Source organism: Hemiscyllium ocellatum, chromosome 18 (assembly GCF_020745735.1).
Source record: "Hemiscyllium ocellatum isolate sHemOce1 chromosome 18, sHemOce1.pat.X.cur, whole genome shotgun sequence".
Classification (NCBI taxonomy): Eukaryota; Metazoa; Chordata; class Chondrichthyes; order Orectolobiformes; family Hemiscylliidae; genus Hemiscyllium; species Hemiscyllium ocellatum.
The window spans coordinates 47302932-47323071 of record NC_083418.1 but is presented as its reverse complement, the minus strand read 5'-3'; the positions used below and the strand labels follow the sequence as shown (position 1 = coordinate 47323071).

Here is a 20140-nt window from a genome sequence, read left to right as displayed (position 1 = left end):
GAGTGCTCCCTATGCCTTCCAATTAGGCAGCCTAGGTTGAACCACTATGTTGGAATGATGTAGTCTGGCTCTGGGTTTTCTAGTCCCTGAGGGGTGTTCTAGTCCCTGAGCTGTTCTTGGTCACTCTGTAAGGCCATCTTCAGACATCTTCCTGAAAATCAATAGTTTTCCACATGCGATGCAGCAGATATTGGTGCAGCATTACACATGACCATTAGACTAGAGAGAGGCACAGAAAAGAAAAGCACAAAGTGAATGGAGAAGTGTGATTAGCTTTACATGGAAGGTGGGATGATTTGATTCATAAAGTTGGTTTGGAATAATTGTTTTGTGGTTGCATTATGGCCTAAACAATGCTGCAATGGTTAATAACATAAGTGGATTATTTGAAGGTTGGTGAGTGAAGGACTGAGCTTACAGCCAAATTCATCGATCACAGTTAGTACAGTGAGAGTGGGGTTGTGTTAGTTGTCTCCTACTTTATCCCAGCCACTTCCCTTCTTCCTAATCCTCAATAGTTCACTGTATACTTAATGACAAGCACAGTGCTTTAGAATCACAGAATCCCTACAGTGTGGAAACAGGCCCTTCTGCCCAACAAATCCACACTGACCCTCCGAAGAGGAAGAGCTGAAAATGTGTTGCTGGAAAAGTGCAGCAGGTCAGGCAGCATCCAAGGAACAGGAGATTTGACGTTTCGGGCATAAGCCCTTCTTCAGGATTGAAGAAAGTGTGTCCAGCAGGCTAAGATAAAAGTTAGGGAGGAGGTACATGGGGGAGGGGCATTGGAGATGTGATAGGTGGAAGGAGATCAAGGTGAGGGTGATAGGAGGGAGTGGGGTGGGGGCGGAGAGGTCATGAAGAAGATTGCAGGTTAGGAAGGCGGTGCTGAGTTTGAGGGATTTGACTGAGACAAGTGGGGGGGAGGGGAAATGAGGAAACTGGAGAAATCCGAGTTCATCCCTTGTGGTTGAAGGGTTCCTAGGCGAAAGATGAGGCGCTCTTCCTCTAACCGTCGTGTTGTTATGGTCAGGAGATGGAGGAGTCCAAGGACCTGCATGTCCTTTGTGGAGTAGGAGAGGGAGTTAAAGTGTTGAGCCACAGGGTGGTTGGGTTGGTTGGTCCGGGTGTCCCAGAGGTGTTCTCTGAAACGTTCCGTAAGTAGGCGGTCTGTCTCCCCAATATAGAGGAGGCCACATCGGGTGCAGCGGATGCAATAGATGATATGTGTGGAGGTGCAGATGAATTTGTGGCGGATCTGGAAGGATCCCTTGGGGCCTTGGAGAGAAGTACGAGAGGAGATGTGGGCATAAGTTTTGCATTTCATGCGGTTGCAGGGGAAGGTGCCGGGAGTGGAGGTTGGGTTTGTGGGGGGTGTGGACCTGACGAGGGAGTCACGGAGGGAGTGGTCTTTTCGGAACGCTGATAGGGAAGGGGAGGGAAATATATCCCTGGTGGTGGGGTCCGTTTGGAGGTGGTGGAAATAATGGCGGATGATACGCTGTATATGGAGGTTCGTGGTGTGGTAGATGAGAACCAGTGGGATTCTGTCCTGGTGGCGGTTGGAGGGACGGGGCTCAAGGGCGGAGGAGCGGGAAGTGGAGGAGATGCAGTGGAGGGCATCGTCAATCACGTCTGGGGGGAAACTGCGGTCCTTGAAGAAGGAGGCCATCTGGGCTTTACGGTATTGGAACTGGTCCTCCTGGGAGCAGATGCGTCGGAGACAAAGGAATTGGGAATATGGGATGGCGTTTTTACAGGGGGCAGGGTGGGAGGAGGTGTAGTCTAGGTAGCTGTGGGAGTCAGTCAGTTTACACATTTACTATAAACAGACCATCCACCAAGGACATGCAGGTCCTTGGACTCCTCCATCGCCAGACCATAACAACACGACGGTTGGAGGAAGAGCGCCTCATCTTCCGCCTAGGAACCCTCCAACCACAAGGGATGAACTCAGATTTCTCCAGTTTCCTCATTTCCCCTCTCTCCACCTTGTCTCAGTCAAAACCATCGAACTCAGCACTGCCTTCCTAACCTGCAATCTTCTTCCTGACCTCTCCACCCCCACCCTACTTCGACCTATCACCCTCACCTTGATCTCCTTCCACCTATCGCATCTCCAACGCTCCTCCCCCAAGTCCCTCCTCCCTAACTTTTATCTTAGCCTGCTGGACACACTTTCCTCATTCCTGAAGAAGGGCTTATGCCCGAAACGTCAAATCTCCTGTTCCTTGGATGCTGCCTGACCTGCTGCGCTTTTCCAGCAACACATTTTCAGCTCTGATCTCCAGCATCTGCAGACCTCACTTTCTCCTCCGAAGAGTAACCCAGCCAGACCAATTCCATTACCCTGTTATCCTACACATCCCTGAACATTATGGGCAATTTAACATGGCTAATTCACCTGACCTGCACATCTTTGGATCGTGGGAGGAAACCCATGCAGACATGGGCAGAATGTGCAAACTCAACAGTCAGCCGAGGCTGAAATCGAATCCATGTCCCTGGCACTGTGAGGCAGCAGTACTGACCATTGGGCCACCGCTTTCATGAGGATAAGATTTGCAGGGTACAGCAATTTACCACAGACCTTACCACTGTTCTGTCAAGCACTGCAGGGCAGCTCAAGAATTGGTCAAACAGTGGGTAATTGTTTCACCTATCCAATGTCCTGCTGAATTGCATTTTGTGAGCTAGCTTGGTCTAGTTTTGAGCATGTTTCCTTGCCACCCTCTGATTTCTCATGTTGGCACGAGCACTATTATAGAACACAGACACCATCACTGTCACTAGCATACTAGGCAATGACATGTGATGCATTGCAGATGATCACAACTAACTTGACCTTAAAGGAATGAAATCTTTCCCTATGGTTTGGAAGCAGGCCATTTGGCACATTGAGTCCACATCAACTCCCTGCAAAGCATCCTATCCAGACTCGCCCTTCCGCCCCCCCCACCCCTCCCTATCCCCATAACCATGCATTTCCCAAAGCTAACCCACCTAACCTGCAGTACTTTTTGTGTGAACAATGAACAATGAACATGCCATTAATGATGCCTTTCATTATGTGGACACCTTTAACCCTCAGCAAGCTGCTTGCTATATCTAGCAAGAGGGAATAAATTCTGTTCAGCTCCCTCTTATGCTACAATGGATGGTGAAATGGGAAATGTTGCAGTCACATGTAAGCTCATGGCCACTGGCAATTCTCTAAGATTCCAGCTGTGGTTGATACAAATGGCAGATTTCAGTAAGAACTTCCTTTGTGAAACTAAGTGGGAGAAATACTTCTTGAATATCCTTGGTAATGTGGTTTCCTATTGGGAGAGTTTCCTGACACCCGTAACTCCTCCTTCATTATGAAACATCTGCTCATTTTCCCTTTGTCACTGTTGGAGAACAAGTATACAAACTGCTGCACTCATGTCTAGGAGAGGCAGGCTGTGTACAATCCTTGAAGCCGAGATAAAGTCCTTCAGTCTGGTCCATGCCACTCCCTGTAGACTTCAGCAACTTTAAATAACATTTCAAACCAACGAACACTTCTATCAGCCTTTGTAAGTTAACCAGCAGCTTACATGAAAATGGTTACTGCTCCCTTAAAGGCACTGGAAGGGGTAGGGAAGGGAAGAGATGCTGGGTTGGAATTCCTTCCAGCTGCTGAAAACATGTTTGTTTGTGCAGGGTTAAGACAGGGCTGTTAACTGGAAAGGTTTGTTCCAGGGTTGAAGCAGTGCTATCAAATTAGCATTACCCATTAACATCATGATATACCAACTCAGCCTACCCCTGACATGTGCCTCCATGCCCACATGTACATCTTATCCAAGATGGCATCTGCCCCCACCCACACCATATCTGTGGAATGAACTGGCACCTACAGCACCAAAATTGCAATTTGTGGCTAATACTTTTATATTTCTTCTTTGGAATAACAAATGTCCATTCACTCATATTTCAGTTGTAACTTAGCCAACTGTAAGCTTTAAAACATATTAATTCTAACTTGAAATTGTTTCTTTATTAGTCGTTTGTCAAAAATAATTCATTATAATAGTGTTTTGAGACAGTTTGACATAATAAGGCACAATATCAATATAAGCATTATTATTTTCATTTAATAATAATTTTATCCCTACCTTTTGCTTCAATGTAGATTATGTTCTTACACAGTAGATCATTATGGCACAAGACCACTGGGGATTTAATTTGGGAAAGGTGTTCTTTGAGTTTTTCAATTTCACTGACAAGAATGTCAAAAGTTGGCATGTCAGTCATTTCCAGACAACTGGGGATAAAATATATACATACATTCAGTCAAGTGTAAAACAAAATGGACCTCAATGGTGACAGTTGCTGGTGTAATTTGCAGCTCTGCATAAAACATTTCAGAAATATAAGTAAACCTATATTTTCCAATCAGAACATACTTTTAATACACTAAATGTTCAAAACAGACATCCATTAGCAAGCAGAAAAAAATACAAATATACTTTTTTGGAAATTTTAAAAATTCTATATGGCAAGTGCTGTGCAAATTTTCGATGATTTAACTGTGTGGTTACAAAGCTTCATAGTTCTGCATTGGAGCAATTGGATTGTAATTAACCAACTTCAATAAGTCAATGGTCTTTTTTTTTCACATTTCTATTGGTATAGACCATGTTATTGTTATTGTAGTTGCTTTTCAGTTGCAAAAGATTATATGTTCACTCACTCATAGAGATGCTGGCTGCATTATCTATGTGTGAAAAGTATCTATATCTATCAGCGTTATGATATCTTTAATACGGTGGTCACTGTATAAAAGTCCACATAATTTAAAATATTTGCATTAAGCTTTTACAAACAGACTGATAAACATATTCTTGATTCACTAACCCTTCCTGTTATGTTATGAGATCTCTCATTACCATCTTATAATACAACCTGGTTCTCAACAACACCAATAAAATCAGAGTTACTTAGCCACTAGAAAGTCACTAGCATCCTGCTTTGTCCCAAGTTTTCAGATGTGGACTGAGCTTCATTTTCATAAAATAAATGGTCCTCAATAAGGATTTTAATTGAGGGTTTTCATCTTGTAAATTAAAAAAAAATGAATTCAGAACATTTTGTGCAGTCAAATTCATATGTATAAAGATAATTTTCTTATTTCAAATACTTTGTGTTGATATTTAATGAAAGAAAGATGAGCTTAGTTTTACTTGTGTTATGACCCAGACAACAAACAAAAGACAAATTTCCATCAATATTGAGTTTCCTCCTTAGTCTAGAATTTTCCAAAATGCTTTCCTGGCAGTTACGTTTGACATTTAACCACTATTGTAATGTAGGAAAGAATGGTTGCCACTTTGTTCATAGTAAAACCTCACAAACAGCAATGACATATGTAACAAATGTTATGAAGATGTAGGTGTACTATATCTTTAAGAGAGTAAAAGCTAACAGTGACAGCACCAAGTATTCTCAGTAAGACACAATGTAACATGTGGTCCAACTATTGGGGTAGCTGGTTGCCTGGAAATAACAAAATAGATTTGAGTTAGGCCAATCAGTTTAAATTATACCCCGAAAAAATATTAAATTCCAATCAAGTTTGAAATGAGTATATTGACAATCTCAAAAGCCAATGACACAATCCAATGCTTTGGGTATAATAGCGGGGAAAATTGAACAGTTGGGAGGAGAATTGCCACAAAACCAACAGCTGTCGACTGCTAGTCAGAACTCTCTGAGAGGTACCTGTGTAGAGAAGGAGTTTGCACAGAGAAAAACATCAACACTGATCTGGAGAGCCAATCTACCGACGAAGGTAAAGGGAAGATTCGACTGCTGGTTGGTTTTAAAATTTGGATTTTCTGTAATTCTTAATTGCGAGCTTTATCGGACTAGTATTATAGAAGGGAAGGTAAAAGATATGTTATAGGAAGGAATTGTAAATAGTTGTTAGTTAATTATTCTCTGCGATACTTTAAGAAATAAAGTTGTTAATTTTTTCTTTAAATAGTTCTTGGGCACTCGAATATTTGCAGATTACTGTGTTGCTGGTTTTAAATTAAGCAGGAGGGTTTACCCCGTGTTGTAACACAAAATAATCTGTTCTCAGTGGCATTGGTTAAGAGATGAAGGTTGGCCAAAATCTCTTTGCTCTTCTGCCAATCATGCTAGGATTATTATCAAAGAGATGATAAACTACCACCATTTCTTATTCCTATACTAGTATAAAAACATATAAATAGGAGCAGGACTAGGTAATTCAGCTTCCTTAGTTTGTTCTGCCATTTTATAAGATCATGGCTGATCTGGACTTGGCCTCAACTCACTTTCCTGCCCACTGTTCCGCAACCATTCAATCTATTACTGATGGAAAATCTGTCTACCTCCTCCTTAAATTTACTCACTCATTCTTTCATTTCTTTCTTTGAGGGATCCTTCATCTCATGAATCTCCACTGAGGACTTGGCTAACGATTGGCATCAGTGATATTGGCGGTGCACTACATTACTTGATGGATCTTTAATTCTATGCATACCCCCTCATGGAAGACAACTGTGCTAAGAAATTAAGTAGTTTTACCTTTATGAACATGCATTGGTCAAGTGATAGATGTTGCTTAGGGTCAGACATTGTCAATGTCTTCTGTCATGTTTTGGGTACTTTTCCTTGGTGTAGTAGATTTCTTTTGATGATCTGCATCACGACCATGTGTAACAGATTGGAATGCAGATAGTACTGGTCAATTTAAAAAAATCATCAATGGTCTCTGCTGGACTTTATTATCTAAATTTAGTAGCCGGCATTTGGTTGTTGTTGCAAGTTTTGCTGATAGTTACTCTGAGGATTCTACACTGGAAAATATTTCCTGTAACTCAGTGAAATTTGTGGTTTCCCTTTCTTCCCAGGCTGATATGTGCCTTTTCCTTCTGAGAAAATCGGACTTACACTTTTTTTTACATTTTACATCTGTTCCATTTTTAGAGTGCTTTGCCGCTAAATTGCTTGGTAAGCTTAAATCTTCTGTCATTGACCTAAGACTCATAAATCTGCTTCTAATGCTTGTTTCAATAAAACATTAGATTTTAGCCCTATCTGTAAAATTTTCTCTCCAGCTTGTTATTGCGTAGTTCATGAGTGTAGCAATGTTCACTGTGGTGGTAAATATTATTTTCTTCCCTTTTACAGCTTCTGAGCCCAGGCCAGAGCTGGAAAGAAAGGTTTTCTACCCTTTCCCTTAGAAACTCAACTTCCATCTAAACAGACATGCATCACTTCTCTACCACTTGTCACCTGGGTCGACTCTCTTACTGCTTAAATGTGACTTTCTTTGGTCAATAATGGTTTCCCTGCGCTTTTGCTCCCCCAACCCTCCTCCACTAGTTTCTGTTGTTTGACCAGCCCTGCTGTTCCTGCTCTCCCAGACAGAACTTTTTGGTTGTTTAAAAGAGTCCACAAGCTAACTGATTAGTTGTGCCTTTATTCAGAGAAGTTGCATTGAAATGACAGTTCTCAGCAGACAGTTCTGTGCTCATTTTCCCTTTGGATTCCCTTGAATTCTTTTCACTGTTGTTCTGTTCAGGACTTTACACAGTCATCATGTCACCATGATATAATAATGATGATAAGTCATGGGTATCTCAGGTAGAAAACTATAAGCAAGCCTTCTTCCTCTTCTGCTCTAGGAGATTTTAAGTTATTTGTAGTGAAGGAATAACCCATAAATAGGTCTCCAGTGAATATCTTAACTTACAGGATAAGGTTTATTATATCTTAAGATGAGGTTCAGAGGAGATTTACTAGGATGTTGCCTGGGATGTGGGGGAAGGTCTTACGAGGAAAGGCTGAGGGACAAGGCTGTTTTTGTTATAGGGAAGAAGGTTGAGAGGTGACTTAACTGAAACATACAAGATAATCAGAGGGTTAGATAGGGTGGACAGTGAGAGCATTTTTCCTCAGATGGTGATGGCAAGCATATGGGGACATAGCTTTATATTGAGGGGTGATAGACATAGGACAGATGTCAGAGAATGTTTCTTTACTCAGAGAGTAGTAGGGGAACACACCACCTGCAACAGTAGTAGACTCATCAACTTTAAGAGCATTTAAATGGTCATTGGATCAGCATATGGACGAGAATGGAACAGTGTAGGATAGATAGGCTTCAGATTGGTTTCACAGGTCAGCGCAACATTGAGGGTCGAAGGGCCTGTACTACGCTGTAATATTCAATGTTCTATTAATATCTATGTACAGGTCACATCATACTAACATAAAATGAGAAATAGAAAACATAACTGTCTCCAACTACTATGACCCAGAACTGCCTCAATGCTCCACCCTGTGGCTGTGTCATATATCAGAATGTATGAAACTTCTGCTTACCTCATAAATTAACCCTATCATATCCATTATCTTTTGCAACAGAGACCATATGAGTTCACCAGTCGAGAAAGTAGACAAATATGTGATTTAATCCTTCACCACACAGCACTTCGCATGGTGTCTGACAATGGATTAAAGCTCACCTATAGTCCTGCACTGGAATTTCAGTCTAGATTGTGCACTTAAGTGCTGGAGTTGGGCAAAATCCACAATTTTTAACTCAGTTTGAATGCTACCACTGGGTCAAGGGTTAAACAAAATTTAAAACATATTTCAAATTGCTGATCATCAAATTCACAAATCGTAGGTGAAGTAGTTCCTTCAAAACATGAAGTCACTGCAATATCGGTATATGATGGTGTGCAAAGAAAATTTATTTTCTTTTTAATGAGCACATTGGAATTCTATTCCTTTCCTTGCTCTAAAACATTGTATTAAAGTCAGAAACTGAAGCTGTTGCTTGTTAAATCATCAAAGTAACTGAGATAATTGCTGACAAGGATTGGCTATTTGGGCAATGCAGAGTATTCTTTCAAAGAAGGATGCTAACATTCTCATCAAAGTCAGACTTTTCTTGCTTGCATGATCCTGTCCAGAAAATCCTAACTTTTGTGTATAAACTTGTATTTCATGATATTTATGGCATTTGTACATTTAGCTCCACATCTTTCAGTCATTCCTTAACTTAAAACAGTGTTCCAGCTGGATGTATCAGCTTAATTCAATATTGATTCCATTTTAATTAATATGCAAACATATTTTTTAACTACAAGGCTAATGTCTAGCTTTCTAAAACAGAACAGTAAAATAAAACAATGGTGTGCAGATGCTGGAGTTCTGAAACAGGGTTGTATTTCAACAATGTTTCTTATCAATCGAGTTAAGCTGTCTATGAAAATTGCTCCATTATGTAATATTTCCTCTTATATCCATGTTAAAACTCATGTAACATCGAGTTGGTATCATAAAACAGAGGGGTGAAATGGAATAATTGAAAGTCATGACATTGATGTTGACAGGTAGTTCTTTTGGGATGACAGAAACATTTTGCAACCAATTACATGGTTGTTTGCTTCCAATATATATTTTGCGCAACTTACTTCAGGATTTTTTTTAGACAAAACTGCTACAGCATTAGAAAAGGAACAGCAATCTGCACAAATACACAGAAAATCACAGGCTAAGCAAGAAATCTGACACTTGTGAATATTGGTCATATGGTCTTGAAAAACATGAAAGGCATACAAACCAAGATGTTGCCAGGTTTTGTCTCTGGGCTGCACTCATTAGTTATAGTTTATCTTACCACGTGAACCACGAAAATAAAACCCTACTGTTTACGTCTCCAGCAGTGGAGAGTAAAAACATAACACAAAGAAGAATAATGAAAAATGTGAAACTTATCTCTTCACCCACTCACCAAAGCTCTATAATAATGTGGAAATTTCTACTTGATATTGTGATACTTGATATACAAAAAAAAGGCATATATCTTTCAAATATTTTACCATTTTAAATTCCTCAGATTTCCTCAGGTCTAGAGGGTGAGGGAAAATATTTAAGAAAGGAAATCACCTTTTGTTTCTGTGTTACATCACCATCTAATGATGTCTATTCTTGGCCAGGTGAGAAGAGTAATATGCTTTGTTTTGTAGTCCTCTGTTATTGAACAGTCAACTTCCTTTTCCTCTGGGGCTGAAGTGGAACTAAAGTGAGGCTATTTGTGGTGTTGCTATTTTTATATCAAGGAGGTGAAGGCCCACTCACTTTAGGGCCAGCCAATTTTCACATCCGTGTAAATCAGTGGAAATGAAAGTAGGGACAGTCGCTGTCATGAACGAGTGATCTGTCAGGGCACCTTACCACATCAGCCATGTAAAGAAAACTTTCTGGCTGAATCTCCAGCAGTGGAAAGAGAAAAATAGAATACAAAGAAGAATGAAAAACTCCTTTTCATCCAATCATCAAAGCTTTATATTCATAGGAAAATTCCTACTAAAGATATTGTGGTATCTCAAATTAACACAACAAAGATGGACATATCATTCAAAAATTATTCCATTTTAAATTCCATTAAACTTATTTACAAGGCAACCTGTTAACCTTATATACCATATAAATGTTTATTTCATTACAGCCAGGTTTATAATGATTTTACCGTCCTTATGTATCTGTGCACATTTTCTTTTCTTCCCTATGGCAACTGAATCAAAGGATCTTACTGGTATTATACATGTACTTTTAACAAACAGTAAAATAGGCCCTGCTGTGTCAAGCATTGTTCCTTGCCTTGATATCCTCATTACTTTTTATGCCTTTCCCCTTTAAGCAAGAATATCAGACTGCAATTTAAATCTTAAATGCTTTCAATATTTATATTTGGAACAAACATTTTAAAACATATTATATACAGATGTCTGAATAATGTCAACCAAAATCACTAGAAGGATAAAAATGTCTTGCACATTCTGCTAATTTTATAGAGATTATACACGCAATCCTTTGAAAGAAAACTCTAAATTTGATACATAGTACGAAAGGAAACCTTTCACTCCAAAAACAGAATTTGCAAAAGACTTCAAAACCTTCATGATAATTGGTGAAAATAAGAAGCCACTTCTCTGAACTGTGTTTTAATCGTTCCATAGAAAGAAACAAAAGTATCAAAAATCTTCCTTGTGCCTCAGCATTAGCAGTCTGTGATTTTATATATTAACCTTCAAATGATGCTGCCAATGAAACTCATGTACAAACAATTTGACATGTTCCAATAAAATTCTGCGTTCTACTTCAGAACAAGCTTCAACTGTTTTGAAAGGAATGAGTCAATACCTCTAAAATAGTAGCAAAGGAATTTCATACAAATGTATTACACATTTGTACGGGCAATCTTTACACAATTCACATGTTGAGTCCACTAGAACCAGCCAACATCACTCACTGAAGTCTTGGGAGATGATGATAGTTATTTTTTGATGAAAGCTGTTGGATATCTATTTCAACCAAGAAGTTTCAGGCAGGAATTGAGAGAACTTTTTGGAAATTTCTAAATAAATTCTGGATGATTTCAATCCCAGATATGGTTGTTCTATTCCGGTAGCATAAATGTTCCACAAAATCTGATTAAAAGGACAAGCACGTACATACTATTATATTTATATTCTACTGTGTTCTTAAGTTAATCATGTCAATAATGAGAGTTGCAAGTGGCACATGAATTTGCAGTGGTAAGAATGAATAAATGTTAGAAATGCTGCTTGATATGTTGTGTGGATTGACAACAGAAATAATGACTCAGAACTCATTACAATGGTAATATTGGCAAAGGAAGTCATACATTAGACCATAATGTCCCCCACTCCTCCAGTGGCAAATTCACAGCAGTATCTACTGTACATCCAATGTAAATAAAACACAGTGAACAGACAGTGGATCGGGGGAGCATAGATAGTGACTGATACACATTCAAGTTCTCAGGGCCTCAGTAGAACATAATAGGGCTATGGCATGGATATGATGTCATGAATCTGAGTCATATTCTATGATTACAGAGCAGTTTTGATTTGCTGAGATTGCACTGAAATTGTGTAAATGGTTACAACCAGAGGATTAAACTCCTGGTTGAGAAGGGATGGATTAGATCCTGTCTTTGTTTACCTCACCCCTTAGGCGGTCACAACGAAGTTACTTTAAAATGGATTCCTTGTGGATGCTTTTCACCCAGACCCAAACAAACTCATAATTAAAACTGTTGTTTTTCATTTATATAAACAAATGAGAATACAGGAAGAAGTATGGTTGGTAAGTTTGCAGAAGATACCAAATTTGTTGGTATAGTGGACAGTGAAGAAGGTTATCGGCTATGTAGAACATTCCATCTTCTGGAGCTATAGCAGCACCACTCCCCACTTCTTCCTCCGCTACATTGATGATTGCACCAACACCACCTTGTGCTCCCACAATGGTCGAACCGTTCATCAACTTCACCAATACATTCTACCCCGACCTTAAATTCACCTGGACCATCTCTGACACCTTCCTCCCCTTCCTAGACCTCTCCATTTCCATCCACAAGGACCAACTTAACACTGACAGTTTTTATAAACCCACCGATTCCCACAGCTACCTGGATTACACCTCCTCCTACCCTACCTCTTGCAAAAATGCTACACTGTATTCCTAATTCCTCTGCCTCTGCCACATCTGCTCCCAGGAGGATCAGAACACAATGGATGGTCTCCTTTAAAGACCAAAATTTCTCCTCCCATTGGTTGAAGCTGCCCTCTATCACATCTCATCCATGTCCCGCACCTCTGCCCTTGAACCCCACCCCTCCAACTGCAACAAGGACAGAACCCCTCTGGTCCTCAACCTTCTACCCCACCAACTTCTACATAAATCACATCATCTGCCAACATTTCCGCCATCTACAAACGGACCCCACCACCAAGGATATATTTCCCTCCCCACCCCATTTGCTTTCCACAAAGACCATTCCCTCCGTGACTACCTGGTCAGGTCCATGCCCCCTAACAAGCCATCCTCCCCTCCTAGCACTTTGCCCTGCCACCACAGGTACTGCAAAACCTGCACCCACACCTGCCCACCTTACTTCCATTCAAGGCCCCAAATGAGCCTTCCACATCCATCAAAGTTTCACTGCACTTCCACATGTCATTTATTGTATCTGTTGCTCCCGATGCAGTCTCCTCTGCATTGGGGAGACTGGACCCCTTCTTGCAGAGCGCTTTAGGGAACATCTCCCGGATACCTGCACCAACCACCCTACCGCCCCGTGGCCGAACATTTCAACTCCCCTCCCACTCTGCCGAGGACATGCACAGCTTGGGCCTCCTCCATTGCCATTCCCTCACCACCCGACGCCTGGAGGAAGAATGCTTTATCTTCCGCCTCAGGACCCTTCAACCCCAGAGCATCAATGAGGACTTCACCAGTTTCGTCATTTCTCCTCCCCCCACCTTACCCCAAATCCAACCTGCCAGCTCAGCTCTGCCCTCGTGACCTGTCCCACCTGTCAATCTTCCTTTCCATCTATCCGCTCCACCCTTCCCTCTGACCGATCACCTTTACCCCCACCTTCAATCGCCTACTGCACTCGCAGCTACCTTCTCCCCAGCCCCACCCCCTCCCATTTATCTCTCCACCCCTGAGGCTCCCAGCCTCATTTTTGATGAAGGACTTTTATCTGAAATGGGAATTTTCCTGCTCCTTGGAAGCTGCCTGGCCTGTTGCGCTTTTCCAGCAACATACTCTCAACTCTTATCTCCAGCATCTGCAGTCCTCGCTGTCTCCTAGTGAAGGAGGTAATCCAAAAGTACAATGTGATCTTGATCAGCTGGGCTAATGGGCTGAGGACTGGAAGATGGAGTTTAATTTAGATAAATGCAAAGTGTTGCATCTTGATATGGCAAACTAGGGTAGTACCTACACAGTTAATGGTAGGCCTGGGGAGTGTTGCTGAACAGAGACACTTAGGGGTTCAGGTACATGGATTCTTGAAAGTTGTGTCACAGGTAGACAGGGTTATTAAGGAGACATTTCACATGTATGCCTTCATTGCTCAGATCATTGAGGATAAGAGTTGGGACATCATGTTGTGGCTGTACAGGACATTGATGAGGCCACTTTGGAGTATTGTGTACAGTTCTGGTCACCCTGCCATAGGAAAGGTATTATTAAATTGGAAAGGGTATAGAAAAGACTTACAAAGACTGGAGAGTTTGAGTTATGAGGAGAGGCTGGATAGGCTGGGACATTTTTCCCTGGAGCATAGGCGGTTGAGAGGTCATCTTATAGAGGTTTATAAAATCATGATGGGCATAGCAAAGGTCCTTTTCCTAGGGGAGTTCAGAACTAGAGGGCATAAGTTTAAGGTGAGGGGGAAAGTTTTAAAATGTACCTGAGGGGCAGCTTTTCACACAGAGGGTGGGACATTCATGGAATGAACTGCCCGAGGAAATGATAAATGCAGGTACAATTAAAATATTTAAAAAACATTTGGACAGGTACATAAATAGAAAAGGTTTAGAGGGATATGGGCCAAATGCAAGGAAATGGGACTAGTTTAATTTGGGAAACCTGGTTGGCGTGGATGAGTTGGACTGAAGGGTTTGCTTCTATGCTGTATAAATCGATGACTCCAGGCGTCAATTTTAGCAAGCTGAATTAAGAAAAAAAGATGTATTTATTAATTCCGAAACATGAAAAGATCTAAATTGGAACACAAATGTGCAAATTATAAATAAGAGGTGAGTCAGAAATGATAAAAGTTAAAAACTAGATAAAAAGATTAGTCTCTGATTTGTTTGCAAAATGAGGATAGTTAGGGCTGTTGCAGGGACTTTACTGGCAGTGTTAATATTAGTGGTTGAACAAATAGTTTCATGAAACTTAGTTTTGCAGATTGCTTGAATTTCAGTAGTTTTGACTCTTTTAGACTGTAATTCTATTGCAATATTCAAAATGAAACAAAGTCCTTGTGTTATTCTGTTTCTTCTTGTCTGGGTACTAACTAGCTTATTTCTGGCTCTCTGTACAGGGCTGATAACCATAATCTTCACAGCAAATCTTATGCTTGGAGCTACATTGGTACACAGGAGAACATTCATGTTATAGGGAAGGCAGTAATTTCTTTTAACCCATGTCCTTTTGTATTCCTCAAAGGGAACAACACAAAATGTGGCTGCAGTTTGGGATATCAACCACAAGAGCTGTGTTGCTGTTGAACAAGGGGACCAACAATCCCTTGTTATCTTTGTAGTCTTTGGAGATCACAGTCCAGTCTGTTCTGACTTGTTTCGTCCCCTTTCTGAAGATGTGCTGCTTAAAGTTCCCTTTGCATTTCTAAATATGACATTCCATGGGTATCTCTCTCTCTCTCTCTCTCTCTCCAGAGAAAAACACTGAACTTACATCTATCATTGTTACTGTCTGTCAGGTGGATTTCAAAAAAACACATTTCAGAACTACAAACAGAGTCATACAGCATGGAAACAGACCCTTCAGTCTAACTTGTCTGAGCTCACCAGACATCCCAATCTGACCTAATCCCATTTGCCAGCATTTAGCCCAATCTCTAAATCCTTCCTATTCATATATCCATCCAGACGCATTTTAAATGCTGTAATTATGCCCAACTCCACTAATACCTCTGGCAGCTTGTCCCACACACATCAGGACTTTTAAAAGTATTTCCCCTCTTATCTTAAACCTATGGCCTCTAGCTTTACAGTCCCCCACTCTAGGAAAAAGACCTTTGCTATTCACCCTATCCATATTCAGCATGATTTTATAAACCTTCATAAGGTCACCCCTCACCCTCTGATGCTCCAGGGAAAACAACCCCAGCCTATTCAGTCCAGCCTTCCAGTTCCAGCTTTATCCTTGTACTTCTTTTCTGCACCCTCTCAGGTTTAACAACATCTTTCCTATAGAAAGTTGACCAGATTGTACACAGGATTCTAAAAGCGGCTTCACCAATGTCCTGTTCAGCACGTGACATCCCAATTCCTATATTCAGTGTTCTGACCAATGAAGACAAGTGTGCCAAATGCCTTCCTCACCATCTGTGATTCCACTTCCAAGGAACAATGCACCTGCAATCCAAGGTATCTTTGTTTGGTAACACTCCCCAGAGCCCTGCATAGACCAAAATGCAATACCTCACCTTTATGTAAATTAACCTTCCACTCCCCACCCATTGACCCATCTAATAAAGGTCCCATTGCACTTGGAGATAACCTTTCTCACTGTCAACTAAACCATTTGATGTCAACTGCAAACTTACTAACCATACCCTGTATATTCGCATCCAAATTATTTATGTAAGTGACAAAAAGCAATGGACCAGGTACCAATCCTTATGGCATGAAAATATCCATAATACTTTGGGTTTCTGATGTGTAGTCAAGGAAAAAAAATATATAAATCAAGTTTAAGAAGAGACCCATCTGGCAAGTGATGTCTCCCAAATTGCATGAGATCTTGAGTGTTGTTTCATTGCAGGTTGGATTCAGGCTTGTCGTACTTGCTGAATAAATATTAATTAAGGCAGAAAAAGAGCTGTGATAATTAGCTGCTTAAAATTGTTGGTAAGGCTATCTGTGGATCAGCTGAAGTCCCATTAAGTAATACAAACCATGGCATAAGGTGAGAGATGACTAAATTACACAATAACCTCCTGGAATTACTACAACATAAAATATAGAACATACAATGAGCAAGATTTCAGCAAATTCAGATCAGCCTGATTAACATCTTAAGGTTATGTGCAACATAGGCCTGGAGTTCCCTTGAGTTCAAGACTGAAAACAGCAATGTATGTTTACCTTAACTCATTCTAACAAACACATTATAAAAACACTATCTTAATTTCACTCCACAGCAAAAGTAATACCTTGAATTATGATTTCTAATCAGTAGGATATGTCACCCAAAGTATTCAACCAGATAGCAAGTGACTAGGCTTTTTAAACTAATGAAGCATGTCCATCTGGGTATTTATTGCCTTTTTGGGTGGAGGGGAGTTAAAGAATAGCTGTGGATTCTGAGCATCAAAAGTGCTTTTTCTCTTTCTTCTCATTTGATGAGTTTATGTGCTCAAGATAGGAGATATTGGTGCTGGGAGTGGAAAACATTTGCAGTTTTAGCACCTTGTGTCCATATGAAGCACTCCCCAGTAAACAATGTCAGAGGTCAGATGGAAGCTAAGGGATTTTTTTTGCTGCCACAGAAATGCTCTTGAGGAGCATTTTCATTTTCCAAGCTAGCCATGCTTGTAGCCTTTGAGCAACACTGGGAATTACTGTCAAACTACCAATATTTTGATGTTGTGCCCAGGAGAACATAAGTAGTGATTAAATGGGGAAAAGAAATTAATTTTGTGTGGAACCACTACCCACCAAAAGTTTTTGAAAATTTTGTCAGTATACATTGCCTATCTCAGATTGATGCCTGTGCCTAGTAATTTGTTTGGAAATCAGGACAGGCTAGAAGTTAGTTCCACTGTTCATATGGAACACACTAAAATCTGCAAGTCTCACTTTAAGGATTAATTTATTACTTCAAGAGGTTATTATTTAGTGAGGTTTACATCAAAAGCCCATACAGTTAATTAATTAGACATTCAAACAAGTTATTACAATATTAATGTAGAGATTCTTAGAATAACAACAATTGATTCATCTGAAATAAAGAGGAGATCTATTTACAGCCAGAATATGCCTTTTTAAACATTATAGTTACTAACTCTCTCTTCCTGTCACTAGGAACTATCTCATCTGTTAGATATTTTCACTAATGATTGTTTCTTTTTCACATATTTTAAAATCTCTGTCATGTGCTGACGATGTGATATTCCCATTTGCATTTTAAAACTTTGACCTCAATTGCAATCCAAATTCAAAACTACTTATCCTTGAACATTCCAAATCTTTACCTACCTGCCCTTCATGTCCAGCTTTGAGTTTCTCCAATCAGATTCCTGCCCATGCCTCAGCACTGAAATTGAGCTTATCAAAGTCACAAATGATCTCCTCTGTGACTGTGGTATGTTTATCCTTCCTCAGTCCCCCAGCTTTCATATGGTCCTCTTATACCAAATCTCCAACACATTTATGCTTTGTACCTGCCAAGTGGAGTTGCTCTCAGGTGGCTCTGCTCTTGCTTATCCAACTTATCCATAAAGCATCTCTCTTTCTGAACGTTGTGATGTTTATGCTGATGCTCACTTATTACTTTGGGCTCAGACTGGGACAACTCTGACAAAGAGGTACACAAAACCATTTTTCAAATTCACCACAAATTTCAAGTGTTGAAATTTCTTTATGTTAATACCAAGTATCTCCCAGAAATTCTCAGCATTTGTAGATGAAATCAGGTTTATTATCTTTTTAAAAGTAGTGCAAATTGTTCACTTTACAAATAATTGCAAGAATGAACATCTCTTCATGTCATTGATTAGCAATGTGAACTCATCCTAAAACATTGAGCTCGGCAGTTGCCCCTTCAGATATTATCCTCGCAATCATATAAACAAAAACAATTTATATTAATACAGTGCAATATCCCAACGCACTTCACGGGAGCATAATCATGAATAATTATCATGAACTGCAATATTTAGAATAATTAACCAAATGTTAGGAAGGAAGAGAAATAGACAGGCAGAAAGATTTTGAGAGAAAATTTCAGTTCTTAGGGGTGAGACAACTTCAGGTACATTAATCAGTGATGGAGTGGTTAACGTAGAGAACACTCAAGATGTCAAAACTGGAGGAGCACTGATATTTCAAATGTGTGCTGTGTTGAAGGAATTGACATATGCAGAGGAAGGGGGAAGACTATGATTTTAGTCTTTGCAATATTTAGTTAAAGGAAATTTTTCTTCATCAATTACCAGATCTCAATCAGTCTGACAATTTAGGGAGAGTGGAGGTGGTGGTGAGCTAGCAATGGGTATTGCAGCAAACATCTGGAAAGTGGTGCTGTTTTTATTGGATGCTGCTCAGGGATAAAGCATGGAGGAGAAATAATAGGGATGCCAGTTGTAATGGGGGTGGTGGGAATGGATGAGAAATAATTGCACGTGAATCTCTGGCTACAGTGAGATGAATAAGAATGGAACCAGGTAAGTTAAATCCTAACTAACTGAGTGATGCCGGTGATGTGTTGGCAGAAGATGGGGTTCATTGAAAAGGAAGAGGATGACTCTTTAACTTTTGTCATAGAAATGTGCCATGTGTGACTTCAATAAGAGCTGATTCAGTACTTTCAGGGAGGAACTTAGTTGGAGAAATATGGTGATATTACAATGGTGTAACAATATCTTACATCTGCCTCCTATTTTGCACTTGATTAGCACTGATTCAATACAGTACTGTGCTGATTCTGAATGTCAGTTCATCAATAAAGTAGTCAAACTGTGATAGTTTAGATTAAAAACATTCTCAAATAACCAAAAAGGAAACTAAATGATCTGCAACAATTGACAAACAGCCTCTCTTAAAAAGAACCGAAAAGCTTGGGTGTTTCATATATTGCAGGTTTACATATTGAAATTGAGCTAAGAGTTATACATTATTTTGCAGTGCAAGCAGCAAAAACAACACAATGAAGAATGCATATCCTTTTGCAGTATTGGTTACTTTATTAACAAGAAATTGTGCTCAACATCTGTTACCAGTTATCCCATTCCCCAGTCTTAACTGGAGAAGAGAAGAATATGATGTAGGTATGTGTAGGAGATCTGTAGAGAGAAAGTGATGATTAATCTTGGCAAGACAAGCAATCCATTTACTACTTCACTGCCTGCTCTCCTCCACATACCTAAGGTTACCTACAATAAAGCAGGAGCAGGCACATTTATCCATTTTAAAGTGCTTGGGCAGTGATATCAGGAAGACAAAACAGTTCCATTATAAGTTTCTAGAGGCCGACTATTTAAGGCAATGACAGTAGAGTCATTTGGTTATACAGAACTTGAGTATTGTTGGAAAAAAGCACATTTGGTCAAAGTCTTTTTGTCTTGCACTCATTATTAGTATTTTTGCAGGTGTCCTAATGAATGCAAGGTGAAACCTTTTGATAAAATGTCTCTTTTTTTTCCAGCAGAATTCTCATTCCAAAAAGTAAATCTGATGTGTCTGGGATGAATGTCGTTAAAGCTCAATAATCACCGTCCTGGTAGAGCTCCATTTGTTAACTGATGGCAATGAAATCAACATTCAACCAGATC

General features: G+C 40.0%; 1 protein-coding gene across 1 annotated transcript in view; it reads right to left on the bottom strand.

Moving 5' to 3' along the window:
* LOC132824298 (ethanolamine kinase 1-like) overlaps window positions 1-20140 on the bottom strand; it is a 378459-nt gene that overhangs the window by 118815 nt on the left and 239504 nt on the right. The window contains exons 5-6 of the mRNA XM_060838642.1: window positions 12956-12963; window positions 4143-4291 (exon numbers count right to left, since the gene is read on the bottom strand). Of these exons, the coding sequence (XP_060694625.1) occupies window positions 4143-4291; window positions 12956-12963 (157 nt within the window). The remainder of the gene's footprint in view (window positions 1-4142; window positions 4292-12955; window positions 12964-20140) is intronic.